Source organism: Artemia sp. Qi Xiang Cuo, chromosome 9, assembly GCF_049724085.1.
Source record: "Artemia sp. Qi Xiang Cuo chromosome 9, ASM4972408v1, whole genome shotgun sequence".
NCBI classification, from domain to species: Eukaryota; Metazoa; Arthropoda; class Branchiopoda; order Anostraca; family Artemiidae; genus Artemia; species Artemia sp. Qi Xiang Cuo.
Window position 1 is genome coordinate 46,752,131 of NC_142802.1, and position 20,514 is coordinate 46,772,644.

General features: G+C 35.6%; 1 protein-coding gene across 2 annotated transcripts in view; it reads right to left on the reverse strand.

The window, feature by feature from the left end:
- IntS2 (integrator complex subunit 2) overlaps positions 1-16,885 on the reverse strand; it is an 81,389-nt gene extending 64,504 nt beyond the window's left edge. For both annotated transcript variants that reach the window (XM_089094638.1, XM_089094637.1), the window contains exons 1-2: positions 16,756-16,885; positions 4,031-4,240 (exon numbers count right to left, since the gene is read on the reverse strand). In XM_089094638.1, the coding sequence (XP_088950764.1) occupies positions 4,031-4,240; positions 16,756-16,820 (275 nt within the window). In that variant the 5' untranslated portion in view covers positions 16,821-16,885. The remainder of the gene's footprint in view (positions 1-4,030; positions 4,241-16,755) is intronic.
- Between the last annotated feature and the right edge of the window lie 3,629 nt (positions 16,886-20,514).

The following is a 20,514-nucleotide window of genomic DNA, read 5'->3' on the forward strand; positions in this document are numbered from 1 at the left end:
TTACAACATGAAAAGTGATTTTGGAAATTCAGGCCAACTTAAAAAAGAAAACTTAAGCGGTCAGCTTTTTAAGGGCAATTTTCACTTTCAGAGTATTCTTGTGCAAAATTAAACTTTAGTGTAAAGGCAAGGAGTGATTGGGAGGGGAGCTACCCTTATATTTAAATTATACTGAATATGATATTAAAAACGAACAGATACTAAATGCTAAAAAAATTCATGCGAAAGTAAAGAGAAACTTTAAAACTTAGGACGAACAGAAATGATCCTGTATATAAAAGGGCCAGCAATCCCCCGTCACTCTTTACAATGCAGTTAACTTTTTCATACTAATGCTCAAAAAAGAAATGCTCTAACACAAGAACAACTTTGATATAAAGCAAAAAATAAAGGTTTGCTCATTAATTCGCATTTGTTTTGAACAATAATAACTTCAGGTGAAGGTTTTTGAGATGCAATCAGTGCTTAAAACACTTGCAATCGCCAACTGGCTATATTTTTGTCACTTGAAAATTTTCAGGCAAGTGCTAGATGAATTTGAGCGTAACCAGTAGAGAAAAACTGAGGGCTTTTCAAACATTTCGTGGCAATGAACTGGAAGTAAGGAGCGACCTGGCTCAATAATTGCCAAAATTCTAAAAAACAAAATTTTGATAAAAACAGATACATCCAGTGAACTGAATTTTTATGCTGATTCCAAATATACAAAGTTTATTAAGTTTAATATTACCTATCAAAAGTTACAAGCATGAGGAAATTTGCCAATTTTCAAAAAAGGGGGTGAACAACCCCAAAAGGCCAGTTGATCTTAGTGAAAATCACATTACCAGATTCAGTACATCAAAGAACCCTGCTAGTCTATAGAAGTTTCAAGCTCCTATATACAGAAATGTGGAATATTGCATTTTTTGCCAGAAGGAAGATCACGGATGCGTGTTTATTATTATTACAATTATTTTTTTTAAGTTTTCCTTTGGGGTAATCGAATTGAACCAGTGATCCTATAAAAGCTGATTCCAAATATATAAACTTTCTTAAACCACATTGGCCTGACATCACATAAAGAAAGAAAAAAGAGCAAAATTGTGGTTTGATAGGCCGAATAAAAATACTGAAAAAACAAAGCGAATATTTCGAAAGTAAAAACGCATCTCTTCTTCAGTGCGAAACGAAATAATGTATCCAAAAGAATTGCCGATGAAAAAAACAACAAAAAACAGACGCGGAAATTAAATGTTAAAAGAACCAAAAAACCAAAGAAAAAAACCAAAAACTGAAAAGATGAATAAAATTAAATAAAAGCCAAAAATTAAAAGAATTAAAACCAAATACCTAACAACCATAAAAGCGAGTTATTCGCCAATAACTGCGATTTGCACAAAAACCAAAAAACTATGAACTGCCATCGACGGATACTAGCAAACAACTGACAAAGAAATGAAAACAATTCATTCATTCACAAACGAAACAAACCAGCAGTTAAATAAGGTGGAGAGCTATGTCATATGACTTCGAATTTCAGTTAATACATATTTTGCAGACACAGTTTGAAACCTAGGGGACTGTTAACTTGTTTTAGTAGATGACTGGGAAAGTGGTTCAAGGTTTATTTCAGGGATTCGTAACGTATCGGCTTATCTTTTGATAAAACCGAAATTTGACTAGTTTATTCTTAAATCACTGGAATCTGTCTAAAGCTAGACCTAAATGTTGGTATTTGTAAATTTCAACAGCTTCTCTGTAGTGCTGGACAATACCTTTGTCATGCGTAATAAGGCTAGCTTGATTAAACAAAATAGTATGGTCTGGTTTTTCAAAAATGTGCTCTGCAAGGGCAGAGTCAAAATTTTCTGTTTTTTTCCGCTTTTTAAGTGTATTATTAATTGAACTAGAGTGCTGAGTTAATCTATCCGTTAGTCGCTGATCAGTTCTTCCGATATACCAAAGACCTTCCGATTTAAGATCAGTTAATTCTTAGATCACCGGAATATTTGTTTAAGGGTAGATCAAAATTCTGATATTTGTAAGTTTTAACAGCTTCTCTGTAGTGCTGGACTATACCTTTGCCATACGTAATTAAACTAACTCGATTAAACAAAATAGTATAGCTTTGGTTTTTAAAAATATGTTCTGCAAGGACAGAGTCAAAATTTTCTGGTTTTTTCCGCTTTTTAAGTGTATTATTAATTGAACTAGAGTGTTAAGTTAATCTATCCGTTAGTCGCTGATCAGTTCTTCCGATATACCAAAGACCACACGAACAAAGAATTCTGTAGACACCGGAGTTTTCACCTATCGGGATAGGGTCTTTACCTTGATAAATTTGGGACCTGATAGATTTTCTGGGTCAATAATAAGTGTAAATGTTATTTTTCCTTAGATTTTTTGAAATGTGGTCTGAAACCCCTTTAACGTATGGGAGACCAAGATAAACTGAATTTTCCCTTTGATCTGTGTTTTCTGTGGAACTATCTGATAATCTTTTAATGCGTTTTGCAATTAGCACATCACCCATAAAATCACCACAAGTTTAATATCGCCCATAAAAACTTAAAAGCCTGAGGAAATTTGCCAATTTTCAAAAAACGGGGTGAACAACCTCAAAAGGCCAGGCGATCTTAGTGAAAATCACATAAGATTCAGTACATTGGAGAACCCTGCTATAGAGGTTTTGAGCTCCATTATACAGAAATGTGGAATATTGCATTTTTTGCCAGAATAAAGATCACGGATGCGTGTTTATTATTATTACTATTAATTTTTTTTTTTAGTTTTCCCCAAGGGTAATCGAATTGAACCAGTGATCCCATAAAATCGGCAGAGAGTTCATTAGACTGGAAATAAAAAATCTAATGTCCTTTTTAAGTAACCAAAAAGACCAAAGGGCAACTAGCCCCCCCCCCCTTCAATGCCCCTTTTTCCTCAAAGACATCCGATCAAAATTTTGAAAAATCCATTTGATTCAGCATAGTTGAGAGCTCCAAATAACTATGCCTTTGGGGATGACATGACATGACTACCATAGTCCCTGGGGAGAGGGATGTAATTTGTGCAACTTGCCCATTGTTTTACAAGTATTATTTGGGGTTGGGATATATATTATATTTTTTTTTGGGCGGGGGAGGGGGGGAATTTTCCACGGAGAGAATTTTCCGTGGGGAAAAAGTCTCCGGGGTAATTTTCAGGGACAATTTTACACGAGGGGGCAAGGGGGAGATAAGGGGATTTCCAAATAGGATTCGAAAAAAAAGAAGTTTATTCAATTGAAAGTCAGGAGCACCATCAAACCTTAAACGAACAGAAATCATTCCGTATAGGAGGGTGGCTGTCCCTTCGCTAAAGTTTGACTTTTTGTCACAATTCTTTAAGAAAGACTGCTCAAACACAAGGGCTGTTGAATTTGAATGAAAAGTATTTTTGAAGAACTTGAGGACTTTAGTGTAAAGAGCGAGTGTTGAGGAAGGGACATTCCCCATCATATAAAGAGTAATTTCTGTTCATTTTAAGTTTTAATGTTGCTGTTTATTTTCAGTTGACAAAAAAAATATTTTTTTTTATTTATTTAATAAGTTTAAACTTTAGAGACAGACATACGAGTTTAAAAGTATTTTTATACTGACATCTATCGAAACTAGTTTTCATTTTGTTTGCTCTCCTATACAATTGGGAAAATAGCCAATGGCATTTTGCATTGCAACAGGCGACTTATGTGAGATAAAACTGCTTGCAACTGTCATGTTACATTCACTAGCTAAAAAGAAAATAAGGAAAGAAATAAGAAGACAAAAAATAACAATTCGGTTTTCTTTTATGAGAGCCAAAAAACAATAATTTTTCTAGGATAGGAGGATGTATTACTGAATAAACCCTGCTTTCACTGTTTTGTAATGTTCTCCCCTTTTTGGCGTGAACCTAACAAATTCTTTAATCCTACGATTTGAGCTATAGCCTCAAGAACGTATCTAACCAAGAACAATTGTTCAAGGTAAGACGTGGCTTGCAATTAATTGACAACTAAAATTGAAGTTACCTGAGAGAATGCTCTTTCTTTAAATCTGGTTCCAATGTAGGAAAATCTACTGACAGAAGTCCAACTATTGAATTGACGACTTCAATTCCACACAGTATTAAAGAAACCGACCTTCTTGCAAGTTTACAATCATCCGACAAATCAAGAGGCGTTATTAGACTCATTCGTACAAGACATGGCAAAAATGGTCGGAGGTCACTCTCTGATGCCCTAAAAATGAGAAATTGGCATTACTATTTGCTCAATAAGCTGCTATCCGATCATGCACAAGTGACGCCAATTAGGGAGGAGGGAAAACAGTCAAAGATTTCTAGACATTTTTTTTAGGGGGGGGGGATTTTCATCGAAAAAAAATAAACACAAAAAAATTAATTCCTTGCTCCCTATATTTGAAAAATACATTTCCTTCCCCCCTCCTCCCAAAAACTATAAACTAACGGCACAGCAAAGCAAGTAAACAGGAATATTCTCCACCAATTTGAAGATGTTCATATTTTCCCAGAGAAACAGAAATCCAGGGTTGGCGTTGCCCACTTCAACCCCTCCCCTAGAAGTCTTTCTAACTTGTAAATTGATCTAAAAAACACGTCTAAAAAAAGGTTGCACGGATCTTGAAAATCATCAGAGAATCACTATTGCGTCCATGGGTTATCTATTGTGCCATTAGGTGATCTACTGTAAGCTGACCTCGTGCAAAAGAAGCTAATCAAATGTAAATATTTTTCAGTAGACAGTTGCACCTTCAAACTCCTTATATTCCTTGTAGCTTATATCTGTAGTTATTTTTTATTAGTAACACACCCTCGCAAGCGACGCTTTAGGCGTGCTACCAATTAATTTTGTTAGTGATGTTTGGAAATCAACACAGTCAAATCACCAGATATTATTCTGACTACTATTTATCTTTGAGAGCATTGGAAACTCCTCCCTCAAAGATGCACATAGGTGCCCTTAGAGAGTAAATCAGAAGAATTTTTTTTCTGGATGAAGGAGGGACAAAACCCAAAAATAGCACCACTCTTAAGCGTTATTCTCATACCACCACTTTCTGCATTTTCTTTAGAGGATACTCACCCACTGCCTTCCTATATACAATTAATTAAATAAATTATCAGGCACGATATATGTTGCAGATATTTTCCAAACATGGTGGGCGAAGTCCATGAAATTATGAGACACAAAATCTGCCAAACTAACGGGTGGTAGACTACAACATAGTTCCCAAAAAATGTGACTTAAATATTTTTGTTGAGACTGACGGTATAATATTGCTAAGCTCTGCAGTAGGTTACTCAGGGAATGACCCAAAAGCTAAAAGAATATAGTTGCACTTAAAATTTGGTAGACAGATAGTTATCACGACTAAAAGACTTTTACGCGAGTAAAAGACTTGAATACACCCACAGATATGTTAAACCATTGACCTCAATAGGCCAGAAACTATTTCAACTATTCTGTAGTTAAAATACTTAAACCGTTGACCGTTAGAACCAAAACTTTTAAGTTTGCTACCATATCAACCAAGAAAAGCCAGTGGTCTTAAAAGGTTATGGGAAAAGTCTGCTTGACTGTACCCAACGAATTTTATGAGATCCAGATTCTTTCCAGCAGAAATTAGATGGAGCTTAGAAGTGTCAGGAATCATACAGCATCGACTTCTGTAAAAAAAGAAGTCAATTTAGGGGCTTTCAGACACAGGAAAATCGACCAACTTCAAGATCTTGATTATCAGAAAATAGTAACAAAACTGCTAAACACTGATTTTCTACTTTTTTATCATAGCCTTAATAATCCTTCATGGACCATCTTCGACTGTGCATTTCCTTTTTCATCCAATCTGTTTCTTTTATTAGAATAGAAATAATCAAGGCTTGAATACAGCAGATATAATGAATAAAAAAAAAAACTAATTTCTCAACTTTTACCAAACAATCGATCAAAGTATTTTTCACTTTTTGAACAGTATCCTCACATCCTTCTTTCCTCATCCTTCTTGTATACAATTTGAACATCATTTAAGCAAATTCCAACTCAAAGAAATACACGAATTAAGACCATCTTTGAAACTCTCAAAACTAACTTCTAGTAAATTATCTAAAAGTTTCTACAAAAGAAAAAAAAAACAGTTCTTCCCTTAAATTTTCCTGTGCCTGACATTAGCTTCCTGTTTCCTCCTAATTTCTTGATGCACCTTCAGCTGTTTTTTTCTAAGCTCCTTCCTTGATGAATGCCGGGTAGCTCACCCTTGCCATCTAGGTAACCGAAGTAAAATTTCCGTAATGGGGACATTTTCCAGCCGTCCAAATGTCTTTTTGCCACCAACAACCATGTCGAGCATTAACTGAGTTCTTGCTCATTATATTTCTTTCATCACTGATAATTTGAAGGGACTCATGCCCTTCAGATTATCAGCAGAAACTTTCTGCTGATAATCCGGTTTCTGCATTGAGCAGAAGCCATGCTCAATGGCAGCATTCCTATAGAAAAAGCAAAGACCAGTTTTAAGAAGTTAAGTTATTGCTGGGAGTCTCAAATTTTCTGTTGTGCTTGTGATACTGACTAGAATATTCCAATGCTCATCAATTCGTTTTTATAGTAAAGGCTGATCAATTTTTTCTAAATCCAGCACTTTAAGTCCATTACACACAGTGTCTGGCCTCAGCCAGGAATAGATCATAAGAAAATTTTTGTTTTATTTCAGTAAAAATAATAGTAAAGGAGTGCAACGACCTGAAAATTATTGTTTGAAAGACATTTCAATAATCACAAAAATTTTATGTTGTTCTATAAGAGGCATTTTTCTCATGATTATTATTACAAATAATGAGAAAATGAAACTGTTTAAAACTGCTAGTCTTGTTATATTTCCAGTATTTTTGTCCTATGTGCGGAGGTTTGAGTGAAAGTGTATACCACTTGATTTGTGAATATGAAGAACAAAAATATTGGAGAATGGAAGTGCTTGGTAGGGATGATTTTGATTTTGAGTGGTTGGTGAGAGTGGTGCAGATGAATGTTTTATGAGTGTTCACAATGGACTGTAGAACTAGGTTCCTGTAGGATTATGTAAGGATTTTTGTAATTTCTGTGTAATTGTTGTTTGTTTTATATGTTTTGTCATGGTCTATGGGCTTTAAACGCAAATAGATTCTATTCTATTTGAAACTGGAATGGAAGATTGCCAAATATATGAGACAGGTAAGAATTAGAAAAAAAATTGTTACAATTTTATTCCCATGAGTTTACTTTATCATTACTTCAGAAAAACTGGGTCACAAGTATCTGAGTTCAAAGCAACATAAATCATTTAATGCATCATTAAATGTATCTGAGCATCATTTAAGTTATGATTTGCTACTATTAGGGCTTTTCATTTTATTGGAGAAGCATTGTTTGTTCCACCCTTACAACTAAATCGTGATTGTAGTATGACTGTGAATTTCTAGTGTTGTTCTCTCACCATCTTTCTTCCTCCTACCTGAAAGCATTAACCTTTTTCTCAATTTAATTTTTGGTTTGTATGAACTGCTACCATCCCATTTCATAGCGCTTTGCCAGTAAACTCTCAGTTTCAAGATAAACGTCTTTGTATTCTGTATTGATGGTAGAAACCGAAATAAAATAATATTTTCACATGACCTTCTACAAATATTCCTTTGTAAGATATTCATCAATGATGCTAAACAGAAAAGACTTTGGATGACAGAAAAACATTTTTTTTTTACTTAATACCATTTGGTTGCCATCTAAGCTCATAATCACAAGGAATACATCCATACTCCAAGATCAGGAATATTTTCTATAATTCTGGTTGAAACAAGGTACAACATTTTCTACTAAAACTTTTCTGCTTTGCATAAAAAAATATGTATATTTAGTGTGATTTAGGAACTTGTCCCAGGGGCTGTATATGTTGTGTTACCCCTTATGACATTCTGATCAAACTGGATGCCTAAAAATTTTGATTCATTGTTATTTTAGTTCTACGGGGGGGGGGGGGCTAAGGGCATCGAAGGTTTGGTAGGGGCCATTAGGATGGAAGAAGCATTTGTAGTGATGTCTTAGATGTTTTCTAGTGGAATTTTCGGCAAGTATTCAGATAAATGGTTGTCTTTTTTTGTCATATATTTTTCACAAATTGAGAGAGACTCACAACTAAAAAAATGTATCATTTGCCATTTGGGGCTTGTAAGTTTTCAAGATTTAGCCTATTACTGGAAAGAATAATGCCTTTTCACTAGCACTATCTTTTTAGTGTGCTATGTACCACCAGAATGCTAAGCTTTTTGTTGCAAAATACCACAGTTTCCACCTGTTTTGAGGGCGCCAGCAGATTGTTTACTGATGACGTCTATTTTGGAGCAACTGAAAATTTGATGGTGATACTTCTGACACAGAAAGTCAGTTAAAACTATATTTAACATCAGCAGATTTTCCCTAGCTGGTATATTACTAGCTAAAAGACAAACGAGCATTGTCTTAATGTTTGATTTAACCTGACCAGCTTTTCTAGGATGAGGTGAATTTGGAGTCTTTCATTGATTTTATTGTTTCCTAGTTTCAGGATCATATCCATAGAACAATGATTCATCACCTGTGATGTCCTTTGAAAAAAATTGGGTCATTTGGAAATCAGCCTTCAAAGCAGAGCATGATTCCACATGGCTTTGTTTTGCTCAGTAGTCAGTATTTTAAGAACAAATTTTTCTGCCACCCTTCTCAACCCCAAATTCTCTGTACTATGTAACTCCAAATTTCTCTACAACTTTGTCAATTGTCAGGTGGTTTATCATCTAGAATGACTTCACAAACTTTTTCAACATGTTTGTTAGTCCAGCCCATCAAAGGATGTACAGAGTCTTTAGCATTTCACTAATCAATCAATCAATCATCAACACTGATCAATTGGCATTTGACATTTTTCAAACAGGAAAATCACTAAAACACTTCAGTTTTCCCTATAAAATCCTCTTTACAGGCTATTTTTAACATTTCAGAGGATTCTGTGACCATTTTCCAAACCAGGAACAAAACGTCATGACCCCATGCCCTTCACAAAAATTTGCCATCACAAAAAATGATGAGCTCCACAAGAATCACATTGATCACATTGATTGACCAACAAGACCAACATTGACCAACATTGACCAACAAGAATCACATTGATTTTTCCACAAAGAGAGCACAACCTTGTACTGTAATGGCATATGGTACACTGACTGATGAAAAGTAGCTCAAAGTGCTCCTGCTAGTCTCCAAAGCCGTATCCAAAACTGGCAGCAAACTGCCAAAAATATTTCAGCAAGCTTGCATGCTGCCAAAACGGCCAGCGGCGGCATGCCACTGAAAATTTCTAGCTCTAAATTGTTTTCTGAGATAGCTGAGAGGAAAATATAAGGGGAAAACCACTATTCAATGGCACATAGAAAAATTTTGGACTGCCCTCAGAATGTATTGAAATTTACCCATCTAGGCCTACTACAGACTTCAAATTACCTTTCAATTGCTTCTGTCCTCTTCACTACAATATAATAATTTCTAGTCAAAATTAGATTTGACTAGTTCTGACGTTCCTCAAATATTTCTTTATAAATATTTTCTTCTTTTGGTTCAGCAAATATATGTAAAATATGCATCAAATATCTAAGGTCAATATCATTTAACAGGCTAAGATGCACTTTGTCTCAGAACTTTTATTACAATACTCCTATCACGTCGACTTCAGGACACTGTTGTTGTAACACCTGACGTAGTAGGGCACGAAGGAGTTTAAAAATTTTGTCGTCGAGTGTGTAGGCGGGCATTCTAACAGTTTTTTCCCTCTTTCAGAGTTGGCAACCTTGTTTTGTATGCGTGTTCCTCTGAAGTAAACAGAGGCAGGATATCTTGGTGTGTTGAGGACTTCAGGATGTCAGCTCCAAACTTCATCAATATTTCATGCCTCCTTTCATCTAGGGTTGGGAGCTGGAGTTGGTTCAAGCTTTGTTCATAGTTTTTATGATTTGGCCCAAGAATTATTTTGCAGGCTCTCTTCTGAATTGTTTTCACTTGGTTTCTGTGCTTCTCTGTAAGCAAGGGGTGCCAGAAAGGACAGCCATATTTATTTATGGGCATTACATAAGCTTTATAGCAAGAAAGAAGGAGTTGCTCTGTCATTCCAAACGTTCTTAGATTTTAGAAAGTCAGCTGCTTTTGCTGTGGTCTCCAAACAAGAGGTCATCATTTAATGTGATATCAAGTATTTTTACTGACTTCTTTGTTTGGAGAGGTGCAGATTCATTTATGTTGACACACATTACACAGCTTTTCTTGAAGTCTATCTGAAGCTTCACTTGATCAGCTTGATGTTGAAGCTCTGCAACAAGTGGTATGACCTGATTAGGTGTTTGTGACAAGAAGTGCAGCCGGCTTAGCAAAAGATCATCTGCAAATTTATACCTCTGTTTGTGTTGCCTCATCAGTTGGTTGATGACTATAATGAATGAGAAGAGACCTAGCTTGCTTCCTTGGGCTGCTCTACACATGATGTCTTGGAAGTTGGATGTTTCCCCATTTTGAGTTGTATGCACTGTTAATGACCAGAATGGAAAGTTGCAATAGTACACAAGAGAAACTGCAAAACTTCCAGGGCATGGGCTTTGTTGATTACAGTTTTATGATTATTTCAGCAAGGACCTCAGGATTTTCTAGATGTTCTTGTAGATCATGAAGTAATCTGACCAGATAATGAGTTGTGCTGTGTCCTCAACAAAGACCAAACTGCATAGGAATGATTTTGTGGCTACTACTTCTGCTAGTAGCCAATATGAAAAAAAATCCTTAAAGACTTTTGAAATGAGGGGTGTCTTTGAAATTGGCCAGGGATTAGATGGTGAGTTTGGTGATGTTCTTTGGAATTGGTGTGATAACAGCCTTTTGCAACTTATCTGGGAAAATGCCTTCCACTGGGCATTGATTATACACCATAGTCAATCGTTTAGGCAGTAAGGGGGAGCAGTCCATGTATCAGGCTTACAGGAATTTAATCAGGACAGGGCTTTCCTAATGTCTAGGTTTTCAAGTTTTTCTTGGACTTGGGAAACTGTGATAATAGGGATGGTTTTAATTGGAACATTTGGTGGCAAAGTCCTGAGGGGAGACTGTTGGTGGCAAATATTTGAAAAGTATGTATTAATTACTTCTGCAGTTATATTCTCTCCTTGCTGGTTCCTCAGGATTTAGACCTGTGCTGTCCCATTAGTTTCCGTACACTTGTGTGGAACTTTTTTGGGTCACTGGCTGACCAATTACAGATGTCTAGACGTCCATACAGACATCTAGCTTGCTTTAGTAGTCTAACTACTGTGTTTCTCTTCTGTTTATATTTGTCAGAGTGTGGCTTTGTCTCATAAAGCATGTCTTGCTCTGCCATTGCTGCTTTAATTGTCAGAGTAACCCATGGTTTATTCTGTGCCCTAATTGTAACTTGCTTTTCAGGGAAGAATTGTTCATACTCTCAAATTGTTTGTTCATGGTTTAGCATAGTAGATGGGAGCTATGGGAGCATTATTTATCACGAGTAAAGTTACCTTTTCTAGGAGATTGATTGTTTAACCTTCTGTTAGTTCACAAAATTGCAAAAAAAAAAAAAAAACAACTCAATACATAAACAAAAAAAGTGACTTCAGTCACACATTCAGTGAAAAAGTGACTGCAGCCAATCCTTGTGCAAAGCTGACTTCAGTAACAAATTCAGTGAAAAAGTGACTGCAGCCAATCCCTATGCAAAGCCCATGACATAAATTGTCCTCTAAAGTCGATTCTGATGTTTGTAGCGCTTTAGAAATATTTAAAAAAGCTTCTAAAGTAGAATTTTGGAAAGTTTTGAGTTTGGGGCAAAGGGAGATTTCCAAAAAAATTTGAGTTTGGGGGGGAGGGGGAATTATTGTAAAATTAATTTGGTCTCTAAAGTCGATTCTGATGTTTTTGGCGCGCTATCTATTAATGCTTTGGAAATATTTAAAAAGCTTCTAGAGTAGAATTTTAGAAAATTTTGAGTTTGGGGAGAAGGGGGATTTCAAAAACATCTTCCCATGACATAAATTGTCCTCTAAAGTCGATTCTGATGTTTGTAGTGCTCAATGTCTTAGCGCTTTAGAAATATTTAAAAAAAACTTCTAAAGTAGAATTTTGAGCTTGGAGGGAAGGGGGATGTCAAGAACATCTTCCCATAACACAATTTCTCCTCTAAAGTTGATTCTGATGTTTGCAGCACTCTGTCTTAGCACTTTAAAAATATTTAATACAGCTTGTAAAGTAAAATTTTGGAAATAGTAGAGTTAGGGGGAAAGACAGATTTCAAAAACATATTCCCCTAATAAGAACTATACTCTAAAGTTAATTCTGGTGTATGTAGCAATCTATCTATTAGTTCTTTAAAAATATCTAAGGAGATCCTCAAGTAGAATTTTAGAATATTTTGGAATTTTGGGGTGAAAGTGGATTTCAAAAAAAATTTGAGTTTGAGGGGAAGGATAAATTACTGTAAAATTAATTTGGCCTCTAATGTTAATTCTTAGGTTCTTAGCGCGATATATGTCAGTGATTTTGAAATATTTAAAAAACTTCTAAAGTAGAATTTTGTAAATTTTTTAATTTGAGACAAAGGGGGATTTCAAAAACATCTTCCCATGACATAACTTGTCCTCTAAAGTTGATTCTGATGTTTGTAGCACTCTATGTCTTAGCACTTTGGAAATATTTAAAAAAGCTTCTAAAGTAGAATTTTGGAAATTTGAGTTTGGGGGGAAGGGGGATTTTGTAGACTCTATGTCTTAGCACTTAGGACTTGGAAAATTTTGAGTTTGGGGGGAAGGGGGATTTCATGAACATCTTCCCATACCATAATTTGTCCTCTGAAGTTGATTCTGATATTTGTAGTGCTCTATCTATTATTACTTTAGAAATATTTAAAAAGCTTCTTAAGTAGAATTTTAGACATGTTTGAGTTTTGGGTAGGGGGTATTTCAAAAACATCTTCCCATGACATAAATTGTCTTTTAAAGTCAATTCTGATGTTTGTAGCCCTCTATCAATTAGTGCTTTAGAAATATTTAAAAAGCTTCTAAAGTTGAATTATAGAGAATTTTGAGTTTGGGGGAAAGGGGGATTTTAAAAACCTCTTCCTGTGATATAACGTGTCCTCTGAAGTCAATTCTGATGCTTTTAGCACTCTATCTATTAGTGCTTTAGAAATATTTAAAAAGCTTCTAAAGTAGAATTTTTTAAAATTTTGAGTTTGGGGGGATTTCAAAAACATCTTCCAATGACATAAATTGTCCTCTAAAGTCGATTCTGATGTTTGTAATGCTTTATGTCTTAGCACTTTACAAATATTTAAAAAAGCTTCTAAAGTAGAATTTTTAATAATTTAGAGTTTGGGGCCAAGGGGGATTTCAAAAACATCTTCCCATGTAATAAATTGTCCTCTAAAGTCGATTCTGATGTTTGTAGTGCTCTATGTCTTAGCGCTTTAGAAATATTTAAAAAAAACTTCTAAAGTAGAATTTTGAGCTTGGGGGGAAGGGGGATGTCAAGAACATCTTCCCATAACACAATTTCTCCTCTAAAGTTGATTCTGATGTTTGCAGCACTCTGTGTCTTAGAGCTTTAGAAATATTTAAAAAAGTGTGTAATGTAGAATATTTGAAAATTTATAGTTTAGGGGGAAGAGGAATTTCAAAAATATCTTTCCACGATATGATTTTCACTCTAATGTTATTTCTTACATTGGTATCGATTTATGACGTGAATGTTTAGAATATCTAAAAATCTTCTCAAGGAGAATATTGTAATTTATTGGAATTTTGGGGAGAAGGTGGATTTCAAAAAAAAATTTGAGTTTGGGGGGAAGGGGGAATTATTGTAGAATTAATTTGGCCTCTAAAGTCGATACTGATGTTTGTAGCACGCTATCTATTAGTGCTTTAGAAATATCTAAAAAGCTTCTAGAGTAGAATTTTGAAAATTTTGAGTTTGGGGCAAAGGGGGATTTCAAAAACATCTTCCCATGACATAACTTGTCTTCCTAAATCAATTCTGATGTTTGTAGTGCTCTATGTCTTAGCGCTTTATAAATATTTAAAAAGCTTCTAAAGTAGAATTTTGGAAAATTTTGAGTTTGGGGTGGAGGGGGAATTATTGTAGAATTAATTTGGCCTCTAAAGTTGATTCTGGTGTTTTTAGCACACTATCTGTTAGTGCTTTGGAAATATTTAAAAAGCTTCTAGAGTAGAATTTTGAGTTTGGGGCAAAGGGGGATTTCAAAAACATCTTCCCATGACATAAATTGTCCTCTTAAGTTGATTCTGATGTTTGTAGCGCTCTATGTCTTAACACTTTAGAAATATTCAAAAAAGCTTCTAAAGCAGAATTATGGAAAATTTTGAGTTTGGAGGGAAGGGGGATTTCAAGAACATCTTCCCATACCATAATTTGTCCTCTGGAGTTGATTCTGATGTTTGCAGCACTCTATGTCTTAGCACATTATAAATATTTAAAAAAAGCTTCTAAAGTAAAATTTTTAGTTTGGGGGGAAGGGGGATTTCAAAAACATCTTCCCATGACATAAATTGTCCTCTAAAGTCAAATCTGATATTTGTAGTGCTTTATGTCTTAGCGCTTTACAAATATTTAAAAAAGCTTCTAAAGTAGAATTTTGGAAAATTTTGAGTTTGGGGCAAGGAGGGATTTCAACATCTTTCTATGATGTAGAATTGTCCTCTATAGTTTATTCTAATGTCTGTAGTGCTCTATGTCTTGGCACTTTAGAAATATTTAAAAAAGCTTCTAAAGTAGAATTTTGGAAAATTTTGAGTTTGGGGCAAAGGGGGATTTCAAAAACATCTTCCCATGACATAAATTGTCCTCTAAAGTTGATTCTGATGTTTGTAGTGCTCTATGTCTTGGCACTTTAGAAGTATTTAAAAAAGCTTCTAAAGTAGAATTTTGGAAAATTTTGGGTGAAGAGGGATTTCAAAAAAATTTTGAGTTTGGGGGGAAGGGGAAATTATTGTAGTATTAATTTGGCCACTAAAGTCGATTCTGATGTTATTAGTGTGCTATCTATTAGTGCTTTGGAAATATTTAAAAAGCTTCTAGAGTAGAATTTTAGAAAATTTTGAATTTTGGGGGAAGGGGTATTTCAAAAACATCTTCCCATGACATAAATTGTCCTCTAAAGTCAATTCTGATGTTTGTAGCGCTCTATGTCTTAGCGCTTTAGAAATATTTAAAAAAGCTTGTAAAGTAAAATTTTTGAAAATTTTGAGTATGGGGCTAAGAAGGATTTCAAGAACATCTTCCAATAACATAGTTTGTCCTCTAAAGTTGATTCTGATGTTTGTAGTGCTCTATGTCTTAGTGCTTTAGAAATATTTTAAAAGCTTCTAAAGTAGAATTTTTGAAAATTTTGAGTTTGGGGAAAAGGGGGATTTCAAAAACATCTTCTCATAACATAATTTTTCCTCTGAAGTCAATTCTGATATTTGTAGCGCTCTATCTATTAGTGCTTTAGAAATATTTAAAAAGATTCTTAAGTAGAATTTTAGAAATTTTTAAGTTTTGGGGAGGGGGGATTTCAAAAACATCTTCCCATGACATAACTTGTCTTCTAAAGTCAATTCTGATGTTTGTAGCACTCTATCAATTAGTGCTTCAGAAATATTTAAAAAGCTTCATGAGCACATGGACCTATAAAAATAATAACATCTTCTCAGAACATAATTTGTCCTCTAAAAACAATTTGAATTTTTTTTAATGGTCTACCTCTTGTCTAATTCTTTCCCTAATTAATAAAGTTTAATGGCTTATCAACACAGAGTTGTCTTCTACCCCATGGCACCTGCATGCTACTGTTAAAGGGGTTATGATAAGCAAAGTTGTGACATCACAAACAGGTTCCATAAGCAATGTCACCTAGATAGTAAATAAGTTAAAGGGATGGACTTTTAAATGAAAATAAGATTTTGGAATAGGCTATATTTTAATGAACAAGGTTAAAAGCTGAAGTTGTGTAAGGTAAGCAGTGATTTATAATTATGATAGCAATATAGGATGAAATTTGAGCTAAAACAACTAGTAATGTGCAGTAATTTACCATTATATAAAGGGGGGAGGAGTGGAGGTAGGTACTTCAAAGTACCTTCCCAGGACATACCTTAGCATGTAGATCCATCTCTGAAAGTTTCATTTTCCTAACCCAACCCCTTTCCAAGATAGCCAAAAGTAACTAAAGTAGAACTTAACGCCTTTTATTGTTTCAGTTTTATTCACATGGTTAACAGAAAGCTGGTTTTCAAAACAGAGACTGCATTTTTAATTTATGTTGACAAGTTATTGGTGAAAATTTGACCAAGAGGGCAGGGTTCTTGTTACTGCCCTCACATTGCATCATGCTGTAGTAAAAAGGGGTGGTCCAAAAACCTAGTGCTATTTTTCCAGAATGCCAAAGAAATGTGGTCTTTCTGTGGTCTTTTACCCTACTCACTTTCATTCAAGCTAAATTATGCTGTAAACTACAAATTTACCATTGTTTGTTTCTTAAAACTTATGTTTGATAGAGTAGCTTTTTTACAAAAGAATATTAGCCTTAGGCCAACACCAAAGCCTAGATTAGCCTAGTAGGCTATAAATTAACCTACTGAGAAGCATCATATTAGCCCTTAAATATCAAACAAATTACATACTTTGACAGTTTTGTTATATCAACCTCCTTTATTGCCTTGAATACAAAAGAACGAACTGAATCCATTAGGCTATCTTAAGCTGTGGTTTACTTCTGTTTCAAGGCTAACATATTTTGTTCATTTAAATTTGTTGCTATATTATCACTCTATTAGTGTTGTCAGTAAAAGTAAGAATAAATAACTTTTTCCGTACGACATATCGCCGAAACAACACAAAAAGTCAAACTAGTGGTGAAAAACACTAGTATATTTAGATATATCCATATCTATCAAGAAAAGCCAATTGAATATTGTCATATGTGTCTGTCAGCTGGTTGAGAATTAAAGTTTATCAGAAAAAATTGCTTTTACCTTAATCATCTAAGCCAACATTAGGCCTCCGGAAAGTCTTACATCAGTTAATTCAAAAATTAAACGATAGTCTGGAAGACATGGACAATGGAAAAGTCATATATAAATTCAATTGTAAGACATTTTGACCACCAATCAACTATGATGCCTTAAAATTATGATTAGGAATAGCCCTCCATTATCAAAGGCAACGCTGTAGCACTGCCTATAGTAAAGGCCAAACGGCTCCAATTTTTTATTATTTATTTATTATTATTTATTTTTTCCCAGAATCACTTCATATGGAATGGGTCGTCGTAGAAACTTCAAAGGGGAATCATTCGATTGGAAATCGAGAGTTCTAGTGCCCTTTTTAATAGTCAAAATCATTGGAGGGCAACCAGCCCCCCCTCCACGCTCACAATTCCCCCAAACACATCCAATCAAAATTTTGAGATAGCCATTTTGTTCAGCGTAGTTGATTTCCAAATAGAAAATATGTTTTTGAGGAGAACACTCCCCCACAAACTTCAGGGCAAGGGTTTTAAGTTATGCCCTGGGGGTATATAAGGTTTTTATAGAAGGCGTTGTTGTAGAAACTTCAAAACAGGCTCATTCGATTGAAAATCCAAAGGACTAGTACCCTTTTTAATAGTCGAAAGTGATTGGAGGGCAACTAGCTCCCCCCCACGCCCATCATTCCCCCAAACACATCCAATCAAAATTTTGAGATAGCCATTTTCTTCAGCGTAGTTGATTTCCAGATAGAAAATATGTTTTTGAGGAGGACAATCCCTCACAAACTTCAGGACAAGGGTTTTAAGTTATGCCCTGGGGGCATTCAAGGTTCTTATAGAATGTATTGTCGTAGAAACTTCAAAAAGGCCTCATTCGATTAGAAATTGAAAGGGCTAGTGCCATTATTAATAGTCGAAAGTAATTGGAGGGCACCTAGCCCCCCCCCCCTCAACGTCCATCATTCCCCCAAACACATCCAACCAAAATTTGAGATACCTATTTTGTTCAGCGTAGTTGATTTCCAGATAGAAAATATGTTTTTGAGGAGAACACTCCCCCACAAACTTCAGGGCAAGGGTTTTAAGTTATGCCCTGGGGGTATATAAGGTTTTTATAGAAGGCGTTGTTGTAGAAACTTCAAAACAGGCTCATTCTATTGAAAATCCAAAGGGATAGTGAAATTTTGAATATTCGTAGGTAATTGTATGTCAACGAGCCCCCCCCCACGCCAATTGATCCCCCTCATACATACAAAAGAAAGAGTGAGGTATCCATTTTGTCCCTCAGAGCTTATTTTCAGAGAGATAATATATTTTTGATAGGGACACTCCTTCAAAAACCTCAGGGCAAGGGTTTTAAGTTATGCCCTGGGGGCATATAAGGTTTTTATAGAAGGCGTTGTTGTAGAAACTTCAAAACAGGCTCATTCGATTGAAAATCCAAAGGACTAGTGCCCTTTTTAATAGTCGAAAGTGATTGGAGGGCAACTAGCCCCCCCCCACGCCCATCATTCCCCCAAACACATCCAATCAAAATTTTGAGATAGCCATTTTGTTCAGCGTAGTTGATTTCCAGATAGAAAATATGTTTTTGAGGAGGACAATCCCTCACAAACTTCAGGGCAAGGGTTTTAAGTTATGCCCTGGGGGCATACAAGGTTCTTATAGAAGGTATTGTTGTAGAAACTTCAAAACAGGCTTATTCGATTGGAAATTTAAAGGGCTAGTGCCCTTTTTATTATTCGAAAGTGATTGGAGAGCAACTAGCGCCCCCCCCCCCTCAACGTCCATCATTCCCCCAAACACATCCAACCAAAATTTGAGATACCTATTTTGTTCAGCGTAGTTGATTTCCAGATAGAAAATATGTTTTTGAGGAGGCCACTCCCCCACAACCCTCACTCAAGGCAAGGGTTTTAAGTTATGCCCTGGGGGCATATAAGGTTTTTCTAGAAAGCGTTGTTGTAGAGTCTTCAAAAAAGGCTCGTTCGATTGGATTTTGTAATGTCTAGTGCTCTGTCCGCAAGTCGAAAGTGTTTGGAGGGCAACCAGTCACCTACCCACGCTCTACTTTCTTGCCGATACGTCTAGTCAAATTTGGAAATAGCCATTTTGTTAAATTTAGTTTTATATTCTTATAACTAGGCCCTTGGAAATTGGCAGCTGCCTCACAGCCCTCAAGGCGAGGGTTGTAAGTTATGCCCTGGGGGCATATAAGGTTTTGTATAGACAACGTTGTCGTAGAAACTTCAAAGAGGGCTCATTCGATTGGGAATTTCAATGGCTAGTTCCTGTTTTAATAGTCGAAAGTCGTTTTAAGGCAACTGACACCCCTTCCACGCCCACCATTTCCCCAAACACATCCAATCAAAATTTTGATATAGCCATTTTGTTCAACGTAGTTGAAAGTTCTGGAAATTATATGTTTGAGCAGGACACTCCCCCCACAGTCTTCAGGGGCAAGGGTTATAAGTTATGCAGTGGGGGCATATATGGTTCTTATGGAAGGAATGCTCGTATAAACTTCAGACAGGACTCATTTGATTGGAAATTGAAATTTTAGTTCACTTTTTAAGTATCAAAAGATGGAGGGTAAGCAGCTTCCCCCCACCAAACCCTTTTTTCCCAAATGCATCCAATAGAAATTTTAAGATATCTATTTTGTTAAAAATAGTTCAAAGATCATATAACAAAAATTATAGTGTCAACACAACCCACCAAGGCCCAGGGGCAGGCGTTGTAAGTTATGCCCTGGGGGCATATATGGGTCTTATGGAAGGGATGCTCGTTTTAAATTCAAAGAGGGATAATTTGTTGGAAATTGAAAGTCCTAGTTCACTTTTTAAGAGTCAAAAGAAATTGGAGGGCACCTAGTCCACCCCCTCCCTCCACACCCTTTTTTCCTCAAGCCCATTTGATAAGACCTTTGAGATAGTTTTTTTTTAAATAGTTAAAAGACTATATAAAGAAAACTCAGGGGTCAACACAGTCCCCCAGGGCCTGAAGGCATTTATTGTAAGTTATGCTTTGGGGGAATATAAGGTTCTTATTGAAGGGATGCTCGTAAAAAATTCAGAAATGGCTCATTTGATTGAAAATTTAAATTTCTAGTTCAGTTTTTTGAGTAAAAAGGGATTGGAGGGCAACTAGCCCTCCCCCCACGCCCCTTTTCCCCAAATGCATCCAATAAAAATTTTGAGATAACCATTAAGTTAGAAATTGCTCAAAAGTCAGATAACAAAAGCTCATGTGTCGTCACAACCCCCAAGGGCCCGGGGCAGGTGTTGTAAGTTATACCCTGGGGCATATATTGTTCGTATGAAAGGGATACTCGTATAAACTTCAGAGAGGGCTCATTTGATTGGATATTGAAAGTACGAGCTCACTTTTTAATTGTCAAAAGAGATCCGAG